The 18,128-nt window shown below is 36.9% G+C and overlaps 1 protein-coding gene across 1 annotated transcript in view; it reads left to right on the forward strand.

Annotated features, from left to right (window-relative positions):
• The window catches only part of ttc27 (tetratricopeptide repeat domain 27), an 86,455-nt gene extending 70,591 nt beyond the window's left edge, over positions 1–15,864 (forward strand). The window contains exons 16-20 of the mRNA XM_039669515.2: positions 2,230–2,395; positions 10,841–11,038; positions 11,900–12,011; positions 13,963–14,063; positions 15,407–15,864. Coding sequence (XP_039525449.2) covers positions 2,230–2,395; positions 10,841–11,038; positions 11,900–12,011; positions 13,963–14,063; positions 15,407–15,526 — 697 coding nt within the window. The 3' untranslated portion in view covers positions 15,527–15,864. The remainder of the gene's footprint in view (positions 1–2,229; positions 2,396–10,840; positions 11,039–11,899; positions 12,012–13,962; positions 14,064–15,406) is intronic.
• The last annotated feature ends 2,264 nt before the right edge of the window (positions 15,865–18,128 follow it).

The raw sequence follows: 18,128 nt of genomic DNA on the forward strand, positions 1-18,128 counted from the left end.
GAAATTGCCACCATGTACAAACTGTAGATAAGCCCCTATTCAGGTTCTGGTTGACCTGATTTATGCTGCGTTTCTGTTTCTCCTTCATCCTGCATCCGCTGGGGACCCTCAGAGGCCTCCTTGCTTTTCAATTATTGCAGGAATGACTTTGGCAGCTGTAATTGCAAAGATAAATCTCCTCCGGGCTCTTGCTGCGTCTACCCCAGGAGCCAGCGCTTTACCACGACTACCAACCCGGCAATATTGACCAGATTTTGGAGCTAAATGCCAGTTAGGATATTTGTTGCGTGACATGATTGGAGGCTTTTGCTGATTTCCTGCGAGGAACGAAGGTGTTTCCTGGAACACCACACATGTAATGGCGTGCACCTGAGGGATTCTGGGAATGATTTCTCTCCTTGTCCAATTAGCCCTGGTCACTCATCCCTGAGTCTTTGGAATCTTCTATTAAAACCTGATTAAGCTCCCAGGGACCATCTAGAACAGTGAAGTGGGGGTGGGGTGGGTATTGTGCACACACCTGCACGTGTTCAAAGGAAACCTGGCTTTGGATGTTGTAATGAAACCCGTGTCTACCCTTGTGTCATAGGCTTTTGTTGACCGCGCTTGCAAAAACATGAGCTCTCTTTCAAAACCTAGTGATCTGTCTCTACAGGCAGTGTGTTAACTGAAACCTCATACTGTAAGTGATTGATTTGGAATGCTCTGTTACACACACAACTCTTCTCATGAAGCGCAACTGCGACTCACTGCTGATTCCAGTGGAGTTTGATTTTAGCATGTTGCAAAGCTAATGCTCCAGTACTCAAAGCATAGAAATAAACTGTATGTGAACGTACAGTACATGCCTGTCTATCTATCGTTCTATCCTTCTGTCTGTTGTTCGATCGTTCTATCTATCATTCTCTCCGTCATCGCTTTCTGTCTGTCTGGCGATCTTTCTTGTATGTCTGTCTGTCTGCTCTTTCTGTCTGTTTCTCTTTCTTTGTCTGTCTGTTGCTCTGTCAGTCTGTTGCTTTGTTTGTCTGTTGCTCTTTGTCTGTCCGTCGCTCTTGCTGTCTGTCTGACGATCTTTCTTGTCTGTCGCTCTTTCTTTGTCTGTCTGTCGCTCTGTCTGTCTGTTGCTCTTTCTTGTCTGTCACTTTTTCTTGTATGTCTGTCTTTCGCTTTTTCTGTCTGTTGCTCTTTCTGTCTGTCGTTCTTTCTTTGTCTGTCAGTCGCTCTGTCAGTCTGTTGCTTTGTCTGTCCATCGCTGTCTGTCTGTCGCTTTTTCTTGTATGTTCACTCTTTCTTTGTCTGTCACTCTTTCTTTTTCTGTCTGTTGCTCTCAGTCTGTTGCTTTGTTTGTCTGTCGCTCTTTATCGGTCCGTCGCTCTTTCTGTCTGTCTGACTATCTTTCTTGTCTGTCGCTCATTGGTTGTCCATCGCTCTTTGTCTGTCTGTCACTCTTTGTCTGTTGCTCTTTGGTTGTCGATCACTCTTTGTCTGTCGCTCTTTGTCTGTCTGTTGCTCTTTGCTCTTTCTTTTTTACTCAATTGCCTTCGTTTTTTGCCTTTCTTTTACACTTTTCACTCTTTGTCCATCTTTTTCACTTTTTCTTACTCTTTTTAGACCTCTCCCTTTCTTTCACTCTTCATTTTCTTGTAATTTTTTGCCATTTTGCTTGCTTTGTCACTTTCACTTTATTTTTGCACTCTCCCTCTATCTGTTATTTTATCTTTCTTTTTGCTCTTTCTTGCTCTTTTTCTTCTGCTATTTCTTTGTCTTTCTATTTTTTTCACTCCTTTGTTCAATTGCATTCACTATCGTTGTCAATATCTTTAATAATACTTTTGATTTTGTGTTATTGTAAAGGTTTTAAAATGTTAATCAACTCAACCACACATCCTGAATGACTGTTTTCATTTAGCTCACCCCAAAGCATTCCGAGTTTGCCATATCAGTGTAGGGGATGTGTTGAATAGGTTCCAGAGTTTGACGTTACAGATTTGTCATTTTGCTGACTACCACTACATTTTGGAGCAGCCTTTGTACCTAAGACCTTCTCTTGGTTTTTTGAAGATAACATCTATTCTTTGCCACATGGAGAGTTTGCCAAAAACCCTTTTTAGATAGGAAAACACAAAACGTGGTTCTGCCATACAGTTGAATCCATCCATGAGCAGCAACTTCTCATAGTAGTTCTGCTAAACACATTTTGATTTTGTTTCGTGTGTGTGTGTGTTCCAGGGAGAAGGCATTCCGCACCCTTCAGGAAGCGCTCAAGTGTAATTATGAGCGATGGCAGATCTGGGAGAATTTCATTGCCGTGTGTATAGACCTGGGCGAGTTCAGTGAGGCTATCAGAGCCTACCATCGGCTCATGGACCTCAAGGACAAATACAAGGACGTGGAGGTGAGTCAACGTCACGCTTTTTCTCAGGTTAACCCAAAACTCTGGCTGCCCCGACCAAAGTAAAACATAGATGAAGCTCTTAAGCCCATGCATAAAGGAAACAGCAAGGAGAATGTCTCAACATTAAAAACAAATTTGATGATTAAACCATTGAATTTTTGGCCAACATAATTACCACATGGCCCATCCGTGTTAATGACCTGTTCCGTTATGGGCTGCGTAACTTCACCACTTCCTGTGGAGTTTCTTTTTTTTTGTGACCATTTCAAATTTGGTCATCCAAACCTCTTTTCATCGACTAACATTTGGTTTACTGTTAGGGAGGAACCCTACACAACTACTGTTGTCTAACAACAACAACATAAAAGTGAACTTTTTTTGGCTTGTGTAACCAGTGTAAAGCAGATGATGTCTGCTGTCATGTTTTCGACCACACTAACAGCTGCCCGACTGCATGCGCAGAAGAAATGGTCATGTGAGAGTTTTGATGAGTGAATGTTTGTGTGAGAGAAGAGAGATGATTTCAGCCTAATCTGCCAATGTAGCACACACAAAGTCAATTCTTACCCCAGATGGGCTCCTGTCTTCTCACATTCATCCAAACAGCTCTGTTTTAAACATGCCACCGTGGCCCCATCACACCTCTCCTCCGTCAGCTGTGTGAATCTAATGGCGCCGCTGTCATAACACGCGTCTTAAAGCTCTACGCCATTAGACACGTTTGCACTGCGGCTGGTTGATGTACCAGCTGCTACATCCTATTAAATGCGTCGTTTGTTTTATCATTTGGTAGTCAAATTGCCCAGTAGTTGTTTATCTCCTTCACTTTATGCCGACTCCAGGGTCACCATGTGGCAGTAAATTATCTTTTTATTTTCATAGAAATTATGGCCTCATCTTAAAAAAGAAGCTGTTTCATGCATCTCTAATTTTTAAACACCCACCCTTCTACTCCTGTGAATGATGCAAAATATCTGAAAACTCTGGCACTGTATGAGCGAGTAAATCAGTCCCAGAATACACACATCTTTTTCAAGGAAGTTTTGTCTTAATTCAGAGCAATTATGTTGAAAAGAGATATTCAATCGAAACCGATATATCTATCTATGTAACTAATCTATATCATTTATTTTAATTATGGAGATTTGTTTTCAGTATATAAAAAATTAAAAGTAGTTTATATATATATATATATACTGTATATATAACTACAGTTCAAAAATTTATGGCCAGGAAGATTTTTTTTGTTTGTGAAAATCTCTAACAAAAAAAAAACAGTATTACATTTCAAAATAGTTCTTTTATTTTTTTAAATATTTATTCTTGAATTTTCAGTGTCAGATGATCATTCAGAAATCATTCTAATATGCTGATTTGCTGTTTGCTGTCTCTGTTTTCACTCTAAACTTTTTATTATCAATTTTTATTTTCTTGCAGTGTGACTTGATTTATTGTCATTGGAACAAATTCTAACAATTGTCTTTATACCCTAAACTGTGAATACAGTATATCTTGCAGTACATCTTTATTTCTTATTTTAAAACAATGAACCGATATCACACACTTTCCCAGCTGATTACATGAAGTTTTACATATTACATAGTTTCTTGAAATGTTATTGAAAAGTTTTGATTTCTTTCCAAATACGGTTTAAATTAGAAGACTCTAGGCATATAAACGCTTCCGCTCCTTATGTTGTCGCATCTAATTTCATTTCCCGTTTTTCCCTCCATTTTCAATTCTTCTGATTACTCGTTTACATCTGGTAAGCAGCTAGTAGCTCATCAATTAAAAGTTGTGATGTGAAAGCACAGAAGTTGAAAAGGTCACCGCTAGTGCTCGCCTCCAGCCCCTGTGAGAGTTTCAGATGGTAATTGGGATCTCGGCGCTTGGCTGGACTCAATCACTCACTTCTCTCTACTGTTCATTTTACTCCCTTCATCATCTTTCTCTTCATACAGAAATCCTTCAGATGTGTGTTATTGGGAAATTAGATGAGAACATCCGTTAATAAGGGGAAATGCTGTGCGTGTGTGCGAATATCAGTCTACAGTCATAAGACTCATCTCTGTCATTGATCCCACCCATTAATTCACATTCCACAGAGACAGAGAAAAGAGCGACCCATCCTCCCTCATCCTGGGCTAAAAAAAGAATTCAGATGGATCAAGTATCCTCTTCTCTCTCTCTCTTTCTCTCTCCCTCATGTGTTGCATGCTGGGAAGCGAGAGTGTGGCGTGGGGTGTGAGAGAGGTGTGCTTGAATTCATTTGAATTTGAATTTTTTTCTTTTTTTATGGTGTGGATTTTTTTTTTTCTTATCACTTTTTATACCTTTAAAAACATTTTTTTATATATAAATCCGCTTGTTGATTTAGAAAATTATGCCGTCTCCCTTGGGTGAGGGAACACCTGGTTTCTCAATCAAGAATGGATGTAAAGTTGATTCAGATCAAGCGTTTACGGTAGAAGTTGTTCTACTAGCAATAGGAGAAATTGTAGGACATGGAAAAATAGTCTCAGCCTCTAGAATGAACAAGGCCGTCGTGTTTTTTCTGAAAGAAGAAAACCTAGTGAACAGGCTTGTTGAAAACGGAGTTGTTGTTTTGGTGCTGGTAATTTGCGCATACCTGCTACTAAAGTGACGATATTAAACGTTCCTCCTTTCGTTTCTGATGAAGGGATTATTGATGAAATTAATCAATTTAGTAAGTTTGCTAGTTCCATCAAAGTAGTTCAGGAGTGGCAGGAGTTTGAAGGAAGTCTGCTCTCTTTTGTGATGCCTGAACTTTTTGATAGTACTTCTAAGAAACCTCTTTATTGTGTTTGTGTACAATATCTCTCAATTAGAACTTCCAGAAACTAAGTGGACTGAATTTGTTGAGTCTGATATTTCTCCAAAGGGTAGTTGGGAAGTCTTTTTATAAGAAACCAATCGGAATGGAGATTTGCAATGGTGAATTTCACATTGGATAGTAGCAAAAAATCAATATACTGCACGGTTGAATCCTTTGCAAGAGGAAGAGTGTTCTTTTTGTGGAATATCAGAAACTGTTTTTTGCATTTTTATTGGTTGTTCAAGGCTGAAAGACTTGTTTGGTGTATTTTGGAGAATTGCGTTATAGATTTGGTTTTCACTTTTCAAATGGTCTTTTTGTTTTTGGACCAAAATATAGTGTCTCAATCTCAAACAGGACACAGTTTCAATTCATTCCTTTTTTGGTAAGGCTTAAATGGCAATTTGGCTGACAAGGTATTTTATGTCAACCAAGTGAAGAGAGAGGTTATGATATAATGTTATGACTTATAATTAATTTTAATTATATTATATGTAGGTAGGACCTTTTTTTTAATGCTTGTGTAATGTAATATTTATTGTTTTTTTTATAACAAGTATCTGTAAATAAAATTAGCTTAAAAGTCAATTCTCTCTCTCTCTCTCTCTCTCTCTCTCTCTCTCTCTCTCTCTCTCTCTCTCTCTCTCTCTCTCTCTCTCTCTCTCTCTCTCTCTCTCAGTACCATTCTTCATTCCTTCGTTCCTCCCAGGAAAATATTGCCTCTCTCCTTAATTTCATGCTGTAAGGGGATCGTGCAGAAATTACATCTAGACACCAATTCAATTTCCCCTTAACGTATCCCTTCCCCATCATCTATAGTCTTATCCAGTAAGCCAATTTAAGCAAGTCATTTCACGTGTTCCATGATACCAGCGGACAGTCACAGGTACCATACTGATTCACATTTATTTGATATTTTGTTACATTTAATGTGTTTGTATAGATTAATTTTAAGATGGATTGAATAGTGGGTGCAAAATGAAACTGTGTAACTGTCGGAACTGTTTCTTATGCTCACCTAGATTGCATTTATTTGATCAAAAATACAGAAAAAACAACAATATTTTAAAATATTGCAATTCTATCACGACCCTTCAGAAATCATCCTAATATTCATGTTTAGTGCTCAAGAAACATTATTATTATTAATAATAATGTTGAAAACAATTGTGCTGCTTAGTATTTTGTTTGTGTGCGTGTGTGTGTGTGTGTGTGTGAAATCAGATTATTTCTTAAAAGATAATGAACTTATACATTTTTTCTATTCAAAATTGCCCATTAAAGTAAATTCTTCATTATATAAGGCTGTTTTTCCAGATGATGTACGAACAAATAGTTAGTGAGGTAGAACTCTGCTTGTGAGAGTCTCTGGGGTGAAAAATTCGATTTCAGAGGAAATGTCTGAGGAGACTTTCCAGATATTACACCACTGACTTGAGTGACAAAGATCTCGGCACATCTGCTGAGAAGCCTGAACGGGTCCAGAGGTGAATGAAAGAATCAAGAGAGATGGTATTGTGAAGATGAAAAAGTGATAGCTGTAAAGAGAGGTAATGAAGAGAGCGGCAATGAAGGATGAACTTTTACTTGAGTAATGTGGACTGTATATTTTCATGCTTTTGTGAACAGTGTGTCCATACAGACGCACTGTCATGAGGAACATGTGGTCCACATATAAAACACTGATCTCTTTGGAGGCCGTTTGCTGATGAAGTTGGTCTCTATCAGTCTGTTTGCAGTTAAAGTGTGAACATTAGACCCTGTCCACTAATACGTTTTCGTTTCGTTCTTTTTCTCTCAGTTTTTGGATTCTGTCCACACTGAGACAGCGTTTTTAACAATGAAAACGAAGCTTTTTGAAAACGTGCCTGTTATGTGCTATTCACTTTCACAAAGTTGCTAAAATGTTACTTTGCATCTCTTTGCATATATCACAAAAGATGACAGAATTCATCGCATTTGCTGTCCAAGTTATATTATATTATAGACCAAACATATAATGGTGATTGAGTGAGTTGGATCAGTGAATGGTGAGATTTTTCTAAATATGATCTTGCCCAAAGAATTGGATAACTTTTTCAATGAGCTTTAATGAGGGTTTACACATATGCTATAGACCATTTTGCAAGATGTAAACAACACTGGTCCAGAAACACTTCCTGTTTCAGTTTGTTCAGTTCTTTCTTTTCTTTAAGGTGTTTAACTTTTTGATTCACTTTTATATATTCTGTTGGTTGTATTTTATCCCAGCTTTTATGTAGTGTTAAAAAACTGAAACAGGAAGTGCTTCTGGACCAGTTTTGTTTACTTCTTGCAAAATGGTCTATAATGTGAATTCAGGGTTCTCCAAAGTTTCAGTGTGGATTTTTGAAAATGCTAGTGTGAACGGAGAGCGTTTTGAAATGAAAGCTTCGTTTTCAAATATATCTGAATTAATGTAGACATACATCATGTAAACTTTCACATTGTCTTTTTAAGAGCCGTCCTTGTCTCTGCTACACACAAGCACACACACATGTGAACATGTAAAGTTAATTGGGGTCAGTTTTCCATGTTTCATCTTGTAACTAACAAAGGATACTAATGAAGTAAGCTGAAGTGCTCTAGAATGCTTGGAATGTGACATCATTAGTCATTTTTGGTGGAGCTGTCAATCCTAACACACCATCATATTTGTATTACTTTTATGGTCTTAGCAATCACTTCACGATCAAGCTTATCACACTAATAGCAGTCACCAGGTTTGTAAATTATATGCTTAGGCATCAAAAACTTTGCTTACCATCCTAATTAAAAAGTAAAAAAAAAAATACAATAATTTTGATTAATATGCGTTACCAATTAAAAGTTGGAGAACGGTAATATTGTTTTTATTTATCAGAAGGTCAAAGTCTTCCTGAAGGATCATGTGACTGAAGACTGGAGTAATGATGCTGTAAATTCAGCTCTTCCATCACAAGAATAAATTACATTTTAATATATTTTAAAGTAGAAATTATCTAGTTAATTCTCTACGTGTAATTGTGATATTTTCTTCATAAATGTTTATTATAATATAAAATATAATATTTTTACTAAATGTTCAAATCAATACAGCATTGGTAGCAAAAACCTTTTTTAAATGACCAACCCTAAACTATTGAAGTAGTGTGTATATAAATCATATGCCACTCTTTAGGGGAAAAAAAAAATTGTAGTCATTTTTATAAAAAATTTTGTACTACTTAATAATAGAACTAGGCAAAAGCAAATACATCCCTGTCCTTCTCACACACACAGTTAATGACCACCGACTCTGGTTCTGCTCCAGCAATTACAGTGCAGTTTGAAGCTTGTTAGTTACATAGCATACAGACATACAAACACATGTGGAACTTTGTGTGAAGGCTGTGATTAATAGCACTTACACACACACACACACACATAGAGAGGGAGAGAGGGAGGAATGTGGAGCCCAGCATTCAGGTCAAGTATTCTGGTAGTTTAGTGAAGTTTAAGGGTGTGGTGTGCTTAGTTTAGATTTTGGAGTTTGAGGAGAAAGCCTTCTCTGTCTCTGTGGCACGCACACATTACTCTCTCTTAACAGATTCCCTCAAGGGAATCAGACCCTTCTGACTAGTCACACCTCACTGAAGCCTCCATAGACCCTAGTGTTGAAATCCATGTGATCTGAATTAGACGGCGCTAAATGCAAGTGTAGACAGAGTCCAAACCACTGATCTATATAGAATGACTGGATAGCTCATGACGTCATAAACAGTGAAGCCTCTGCGCCGCAATAGACCCATTCTATTGAATCAATAGGACATTTTATACGTAATTTGACTAAGAACACATTGCATAACGAGGCACCGTTTTTAAATCTAAAGTCTCCCTGAACAGTCTTACAACGCAAACATCCTAAGCATTTAAATGGGTATTTGTTTAAAGTCGGAAATTATTCCTGCTTATTAAAAATTGCTTTGATACTGGGGAGAGTGTCTCTGTGTAAATAAAACACTGAAAGATTTGTCACTGAAGAAAAATTGTCTGTGTACTTATAATATACCCCTTATTTTACACTGCACACGTCTGCGACAAGGCTACCGGAGCTGATCGTGCTCACTCACGTCACGGTACTAGATCTAGTCGATTTGATCATTGTCCCAGTGTCTCTCCTTTTTGTAGCTTATGGTAGAAAACTCTGTCCTCTCTTTGTAAAGTGATTTGAGTTCACTAGTGGAATGAGGGTTGCATTATGTGCTTTATACGCGACATGTTTATCTATTTTGAATGGGTGATATTCATTCGTGTTGTTTAGCTTTTGTTTGCTTTTCTGGGAAAAGAACATAGGCAAGTATATCGCGATATACATTGTACCCGTAGCAGATAATTGTTAGACACACCAGGTAAGAAGTGAGCGCCACCCTTTGTATTTCTGTTTTATTAGATAGTGAGTTAGGGTGCCGGATGAACCGAAGATTTCGGTTTATTTTCTACATTTTTCTTTGGTTAGATTAGGTTAAATTTAAGGAGTGTTTTGTTAACTTGTGTTCTTTCTTTTGGCGCCACTTTTTTTCTTTTCCTTTTATTGTTTGTTTGTTTATTCACCCTATTATTTATTGTATGTAGCATTTATTATTATTATTATTATTTGACTGGATTCAGTGGCTTCGGCTTATAGAAATAAATTCCAGTTATTTTCTCTTCAAAATGAGTCTGACATGTGTTTGTCCACCACACTCCACTTTCAGCAGTATGTCCAATATATAAATGTTGCGGTACCAACCCTAGACCCACAACGGTTCGTAACACTTGCGTTTACACCAGCCGCCAACATGGTGCGTTTCAGAAGCGTCCCAGAATCAGCTCTCCTCGCCGCTTTGCTAATTTCACCGCTTTTGAGATGAACACCCGAGGTTGATATTAATACCAAGTGTAAACAGTCTCATAGTTTCTCAGACACACACTACGTTTCTGTGGACTCGGGTTTGCTAATTTGATTTACAAAAATGCTGTCTCCATTCAGTTAGCCATTCTGTGAATGTGTGAGAGAGGGAGATTTATAAATGCACCTCCTCAGACAGATAGGATGAACTCTTTGGCTTTTTTCTGTTTTCCCTGGCATATGTACAGACTCTAGAGAGTCTGCTTTTGCTTGTGTGGGAGGACACTGAACAGTGAGAACAGCGTCTCTAATCTCCCAGCTCGTGTGTGTGTGGCAAAAAGTTTGTTTTTTATTGTTTTTATTCAGTGGTTTTTTTATTGTTCATCCGTTGAAAAAAAAAAAAAACGTTCTAAAAGGGATTTCAATTATATCGTTCTCTGTACCATTATCATTATAGTTGTGGTGTGGACTCTAATTTTCTTTTAAATTTAGAATATTTTTTAGAACTGTATCATTATAGTTATCGTCCTTGGTGTGAACGGGCCTTAGTTTGTAAACGCTTAGAAGGGATTTGCTGTTTTTGATGTTATTGCAAATGTTAAGTCAGGTGCTGGGAGCATGATGAGGTTTCAGAGTGGTTATTCATGATTGGCTCTTGAGTTTAAATGGAGGTTAGTTTGACCTTACTGAAAGGTATCTTTTTTGGCTTTTTATACATTTCTCTTTTTTTTTTTCTCATTAGGTTCTGCAAATTCTGGTGCGAGCAGTAGTGGACAACCTGACAGATCACCGCGGTGAACAGGCCTCCAATCTTAAAGCAAAACTGAAGGAACTCTTTGGGCGAGTCTCCGCCCGCTACAGCACAGACGCACAAATATGGAAACAGTACGCTCGACTCTACGGCGATGGTCATAGCAACAATGTAGAAGACAATGAAAAGGTACATTTTGAATGTATTTCAAGAAGTGCCAAACTTAAACAAAGAGCACCTGTGATTTTCTACATTACCATAAAACTTCAAATAATAGCCGAGTCCCAAATAGACGCCTGTCTCTTTTACACGACTGGTGTGCCTGCAGGTTTGTGGAAAATAAAAGCCGGTCTCAAATCTTCTAAAACCGTCAGATCATTTTTGTCCCGCCAAAGCCTATTTTGCGGTGAGTGACAGGGCGTATAATGAGCAGTGAGAGAGAGTGAGCGCGCACACGCACTCACGTCTTCAAACAACACAAGCACTCTCTTGCTCTCTCTCCCTCACTCATATTAATCAAATCAATTGACACGATAGTAAAAGGTTGGAAGATCGCAGTTTCACGTGGAGTATTTGAAGATTTTTAGAGATTAGAATCTCAATTAACAACATCTCAACACTAAATTATAAAGACTGGTTACATATAGACGCCTGTCTCAAATACAAGCCAGTGCAGTTCGACGATTTGGGAAAATAAAAGCCCGGGCTATTTGAAGTTTTACAGTGTATATAGACGTTTTTCCCAAAAAAAATATTGCTCCGTAAACTTTTTTTTTTCTTTAAATATATTAAAAGTTTAATACCGTTTTTGTCAGTTCATGTAGAGTTGGAGCACTCATGGTTTAATCTCCAGGATTGAGTGGTAAAATATATACCTTGAATTCTCTGCAAGTCACTTTGAATAAAATGCATGAAGTAAATCTAGTTATGAAGAACGGGAAGTTGCACCATTGAAATTTCAAACTCAGTTTTACATGGAAGAGAGCTTGTTGCTTTATTACTTTACATCTGGTTTAGTCATGTTGTCTAACTGCATTTTGATGTTTTTAGGCACTACAGTTTCTGAGTAAAGCCCATCGGTGTGAGACACAGACAGCTGGCTGGGAGAAAGACATGGGCAGCTTCAGATCTGTGGTGAAAGGTGCCAGAGATATGGCTAATGGTGAGACTTAACACACACACAGTGTCATGCTTTGCCTTTCTCTTTTACAAGGCCATTTGAGAGACGCACAGAATCGTGGTCCTGCACTCATTCAGAGAGTCACTCTATCATGGCTAATGTGGCAGCGCATGAACGTCTGAAAGGGCTGATGGATTGAGAACACGGAGCTGGAGCATGAGCGACAAACAAGCCTTTTACCCCTCTGACCTCCACCAGAGACAGACTTCTGTTTGTGTTTGTGTGTGTGCGCCTGTGTGCACTTTCCAGATGGGTTTGCTTTTGTCTGTGTGTGTCTCATTAAGAAGGATGTTGAGGGTTTGGTCAGGGAGTGTGTGTTGAATTAACCATCAGATGAGACTGAGCACGGGTTTTGGTTTGAATAGCAATGCAACTTCTATCTGACTTTCTGTGTTTACAAATCAAACTGTCGCATAATTTTATTCTCAGCTGGCATTGAACATGGACAGGTTAGTCTAAGCTATCGTGATCATCTTTTTAGAGTCTCTTATTCCATCAGCATGCTGTCCTTGAGTGTATAGGCTATTTGTTGTTGATCTTAATGATTTATAAAGGGAGCGCCTCAGCAAATGTAGCAGAACCATTTGCACACCTCCATCCCTTCCCACTTGCTCTGGCCCTCTGTGTGTTTGGGGAGGATCAATCGATATAAGGGTAAGGAAAGTGTATGTGTGCATATGTAAGAGACCATTCTTCACTGGTTTGTGTGTTACCTTGTGCATTTGTGTACATCTGTTTTTATTTGTGTGTGGCATTATTGAGCTCTGCACTTAGTAATCACAATTAGGATGGATGGATGGATGGATGGATGGCTTTAAATGAAAATTTATTTAGCAAGAAAAATAATTAAGAAATTAAAAAATGTATAGAAGGTGATGGCAATAGATAAAGAATTTTATAAATCTGAAAAAAATAGAAAGAGAATTTAGAAAGAGAAGAATTAGAGTTTTTTTTTTTTTTTTAAAGAAAGAAAATTTAGAATGAGAATTTATAATAAAATAATTTAAAATGGAGTTTAGAAAGAAATAATTTAGAAAGAATGAATTTAGAAAAAGAAAGAGGAAGAGGGTAAATTTGGAAAGAAAGAAAGTTTAGAAAGAAATAATTTTGAAAGAAACTGAATTTAGAAAGGCATAGATGAATAATTTGGAAAGAGATAGAGGGAGATCATTTGGAAATAAAGGAAAGAATTGAGAAAAGACTGAAAGAGTTTAGAAAGAAAGATTGATTCAAGAAAAAAAGGGTAGAGAATAAGAATGAATTTAGTAATTTTGGACTTTAGAAAGAAAAAAAAATAGGGAAGGAAGGGAAATAAGGATCAAATGGGGAAGAAGGAAAGAAAAGTAAGGGAAAAACAAGAAAATAGGGGTAAAAGCAGGATGGAATAAATGATGGAATGAAAGACAAAGAAAGACGGGTATGCACAGGTGAGAGAGTGAGAAAAACAGACTAGAGAGAGGTAGACGGTTTCCCTCCATCTGTTTGGGGAAGATAAACAGAGCAGGTAAACGACACACGCAATACATGTTTTACTGACAGAGTTTCTTATATCCGAGTTTGATTACCATATTCTGCTAAAGACGCTGCTAATTATGAGTTTTATTGTGAAGAAAATGTGTAGAACAGGAGACAGGTGTTGTGCTCCAGACTCTGTGTGTGTTAAATGACAATTTTAATGCTGTTAGATGCTGCACTAATAGCTGTAGTGATTAAACATGAGCCGTTCAGAGGTTGGGATCCATCACTTAATGTGAACAATACAGAAAATAATGACCAGCTCTTTCTACTAGGCCACAGACCTTGATTTTGCAGGTGACGTTTGACATCCCGACACACTCCCTCTCCCCCCTCATGTTGATGCTCTCTGAAGTGCGTGACTCTGCTGGAGATGAAACTCCTCTGTAATTCCTCGCTCTCTCTCTCGCTCTCTCAGTGTCCATCAGCTGTAGCAGGTCTAAGAACAATCCTCAAGAGGCGTTACAGTTGCTGACTTCAGCTCGACTCAGTTTGAAGAGCCTGGTCTCCAAAGCCAAAGTGAGTTACACACACACACACTCAGCTATAATGGTTTAAGACGTTGCCAATTTTTGTCCATTTTTGGCTATTTAATGCAATTACACATGCAAGTTAGTTTAAACCCATTTCATTTTCATAATGCAACTACCAAACAGGATATTTAACAATACAATGTAGAATAAGACTTAATTTTAGACGATGGCGTTCAAAAGTTTGGGGTCAGTAGGATTATTATTTATTTTTATTATTTATTTGCAAAGGAAGTTAATACTTGTAGCCAAAACAGATGGATTAAATTAATCAAAATAAGAAATTTTCTTAAGCACCAAAGCATATTAGAATGAATTCTGAAAATTTGCCATCACACGAATAAATTACATATAAAATAGCAAATCACAATGTATTTTCGTCAAATCAATGTAGACGACTTTCAGAAACATTTAAAAAAAAAATCTTACCAACACCAAACTGAACGATAGTCTATGTATTAGAGCTGCACAATTGTGGGAAAATTGAGAATCACTTCTTTTTTTTTTTTTTTTTTTCAAATGGAGATGCTCCTATGATTCTGAAAAGACTACCGTAGACTACTATATGAATAGACAGCTGCAATTAACCTTTTGTCAGAACCTGTACATTAGGCTACATGTTATTTTATGTATGTGTTATGTTGTTATTTTAATTAGATTTTTTTTATCTGTTTGAACTCACTCATAATTATTTGATTTGTTACTGGATGAATCAGCATTTCTGAACGAGTCTCTTGAATGAATGATTCAATGACCAATAAAATTTTTTGCCTCATTTGTCGCCACCTAATGGCATGATGTACTAATGATAATATTGCTCCAAGTTACTTTCTATTTCTACTTTCTCTTTTAATCTCTGTTTAAATATTAGTAAATAATATTCACACAGAAATAATGCTACTGTATGGTTGGAACCACAGATCTGAATGTTCCGCTGTGATTTTGTCAGGTTTAATAGACAAGGGCATATCGTTGTCATTAACATTGTGTGGATGTTTGAATCGAGATTGCACTTTGTTTTGTTTTTTTGTTTTGTTTTTTTGTTTTTTATGATTAATCATGCAGTCTAGTACACACTTTATATCAGGAATAGGTTGAATTTTAAAAATTGGGCTATATATAAAAGATGGGCTTGATGTCAGCTCAAATGAAAAGTCAGAATGAAATAGAAGTTTTGATGAAATGTTACAGACTTTTTTTATATAAAAAAATACCTTTGTAATGATGAATCTTTCACAATAAGACCAATAACATGTACTGTATTATGACAATTTTGGTTTCACGTTATCAATACATTTTATAGATCTCACATTTGTTTTTTCTTCTTCACAGCAAATGTTCACTGATGATGTCACGGGCGAGCTCCATGATGAAATCCGAGGTGATGTCACAGAGCTTGAGCAGCTTGTCACAGAGTTACAGGACCTGTGTGGCCAGCTACGCAGCCAATGAAAAGCCACATCACTGCTGTCCCTCCTTTTCTTCCTCCCTTTGATTAGTTTAAACAGTGCATTTGTAACATGTTTTAGAACATCCCATATGGAGATTCTGGAGGCCTCAGGACTTCGGTCACTTGTTCAATCAACAGAGAAATCCTAATTGAAATACAAAGGGACTGAGTTAAAGATGTTTGTCCTCATGACCTGGTCCAGGGTCAGTTGTCTTTGCGCTAAAGCTCCTGCGATTACACAGTGTGTGATTCGTAAGGACCTTGAGGCTGTCCTTTGTGTACTTCTTTTGTACAACATTGCCTTATTCCAAATAATAAATAGTACACATCTTTTCTTTTACATATTTAATCTTTGTGCTTGTTTTTTGAGCATGTTAATATTGAAGGATTTGCACAACTGATATCTAGGTCACACAAAATCAGATATATTGTTTCAGTGTTGTAGCTTATTCGGTCAATACTGAAATAACAGTAGATTGAATCCGGGTCAAGACAAAATACTGCATAAAATATCTGACAATGTTTGCTATTCTTTTTTTCCCCACACTAAACTTATCCCTGGGTTAATTATTTAAAGCAACTTTTAACCCTGGGCTTACCAGAATTTTGCATTTGTTCATTTAATATGAGAGTTATGACTGTGGGTTTCAAGTTAGATTGAAGAATAAAGTTTAGGGTTTGTAGGGTTTTTTATTATTTTTTTTATATTTATTAAGAAATCTCTTTAGCTCACCAAGGCTACATTTATTTTATTAACATAACTGTTTAAAATATTTATAATTTTCTATTTAATTATTTTATTCCTGTGATGGCAAAGCTGAATTTTCAGCATCATTACTCCAGTCTTCAGAGTCACATGATCCTTCAGAAATTATTCTAATATGCTGATTTGGTGTCATGGAATGTTTTGTATAATCAATGTTGAAAACAGTTGTGCTGTTTAATATTTTTGTGGAAACTGATATTTTTTTTCTAGATTCTTTGACGAATAGAAAGTTCACAAGAGCATCATTAGAAAAGTTTTTTTTCGTAACAATATAAATATCTTTACTGACTGACCACAAACTTTTGATCGATATTAAACGTGTAGGAAATTAGCTCATTATCGAGAGTTTGCAGAGCCTTTCTGTTGTAAGATTACTCGTATATTTAAAGTTGATTTACTGGCTAAAACAAATCTTTATTCCAATGAAAATTGAGATTTCTCACACATTTACTCTCTTTTCCTGTCTGGCGTCTGTCTGCGCCTGTACTGAAATGACATCATGTCAGTGATTTTTCTGCCTGGTATTAGAAAAATATCTGTAAGTAATTAGCTTTCTTTGTGTTTGACCGCTAAGAGAAGCAAGGAAATTGGCAGTGTTTGGTTATTCGTCATATTCGGCTATTTATGTACAATTATTGCCTGGTAAATTGCCTTAAAGAACCTACAGGAAGGCTAAAACATGAAGATGACTTAAAGCAAACATCCTGTGCCTGTTCTGGGAACAACCTAGTGAACTTCCAGAAAAGAGATTACGCAATGTGAACACACTGTAGCAGAGCTTTTCGATCACAATGCCACATATGTGTTTACCGTATACGTCATCCAAAAAGTGCTCATCTGTTCTTCAAGAACTTTCTGAATGGAACACTATAGAACACTTTTTAGGTCAACCCGGAAGATATGCCGCATCAACGTGTTATGGTAATTATGGTAAATACCAAAATCCGACGTGGAAAATGCACATGAGCACCCCCTCATGTGGTATTTTCCACTGGGCAACTCGTATAATATTTTGATGCACGGGTTGATGAGATAACCTTTGACCTTTTCAAAATGGCGGAGAATGCTAAAAATATGTACTATTCATGATCTAGAAAATATTCAGAATATTATTTACTGTTTGAGTTTTGATAAATCCTCTTCTTGCTGTAGCAGAAGACTTAAGCAATCTAAAATAGTTTTAGCTAAATAACAGGTCTGGATCTCCATCTTTTTACCACATTACGACAATTAAAGCACTTGAACACAACACACTCGTAAATACAAGTTCACAAAACATCCTATTTTCCATAGCACGTGTCGTGAATGCACCAATAGTATCACCCTTGTTCCCTCAACAAAACCCCAATAGGATTCTTCCATTTGCTTGCAGAAAATAAGCCCCGTCACCAACAAAAGTGTATGATTAATGTTACTTTTTTGATCTTCATGATAATCTTCACAAAGGAACACAGCTTTTATGAATCATTTAAGCCCGAACAAAAATCAGCTGAAGTAAAATGCTAAACTTAGAAAACTTAGAAAATTACCCACATTCAAGTGTTGATAAAAATAAAAAACAATTGAATAACCCTGAATTAACCATGTTTTTTTCTGCAATTAAAACCACTAACATCTCCATGTTCAGATATATTGATACATTTGTGTAAAAATGATCAAAAATGCTGGCGGTGGACGGTGCAAAAAACGAAGGTGGGGAAATGTAGTTCTGGACAACCTCTGTAGTCCCACTGAGTCACGTATTAGCAGTCACATACTTATTTATTACTGATTTATTACTGATGCATTTAATCCTCTGGTCTGTTGCGCGTCATAAATTACAGAATCGTTTTTTTTTA

This window comes from Pimephales promelas, chromosome 15, assembly GCF_988280905.1.
Source record: "Pimephales promelas chromosome 15, fPimPro1.hap1.1, whole genome shotgun sequence".
NCBI lineage: Eukaryota > Metazoa > Chordata > Actinopteri > Cypriniformes > Leuciscidae > Pimephales > Pimephales promelas.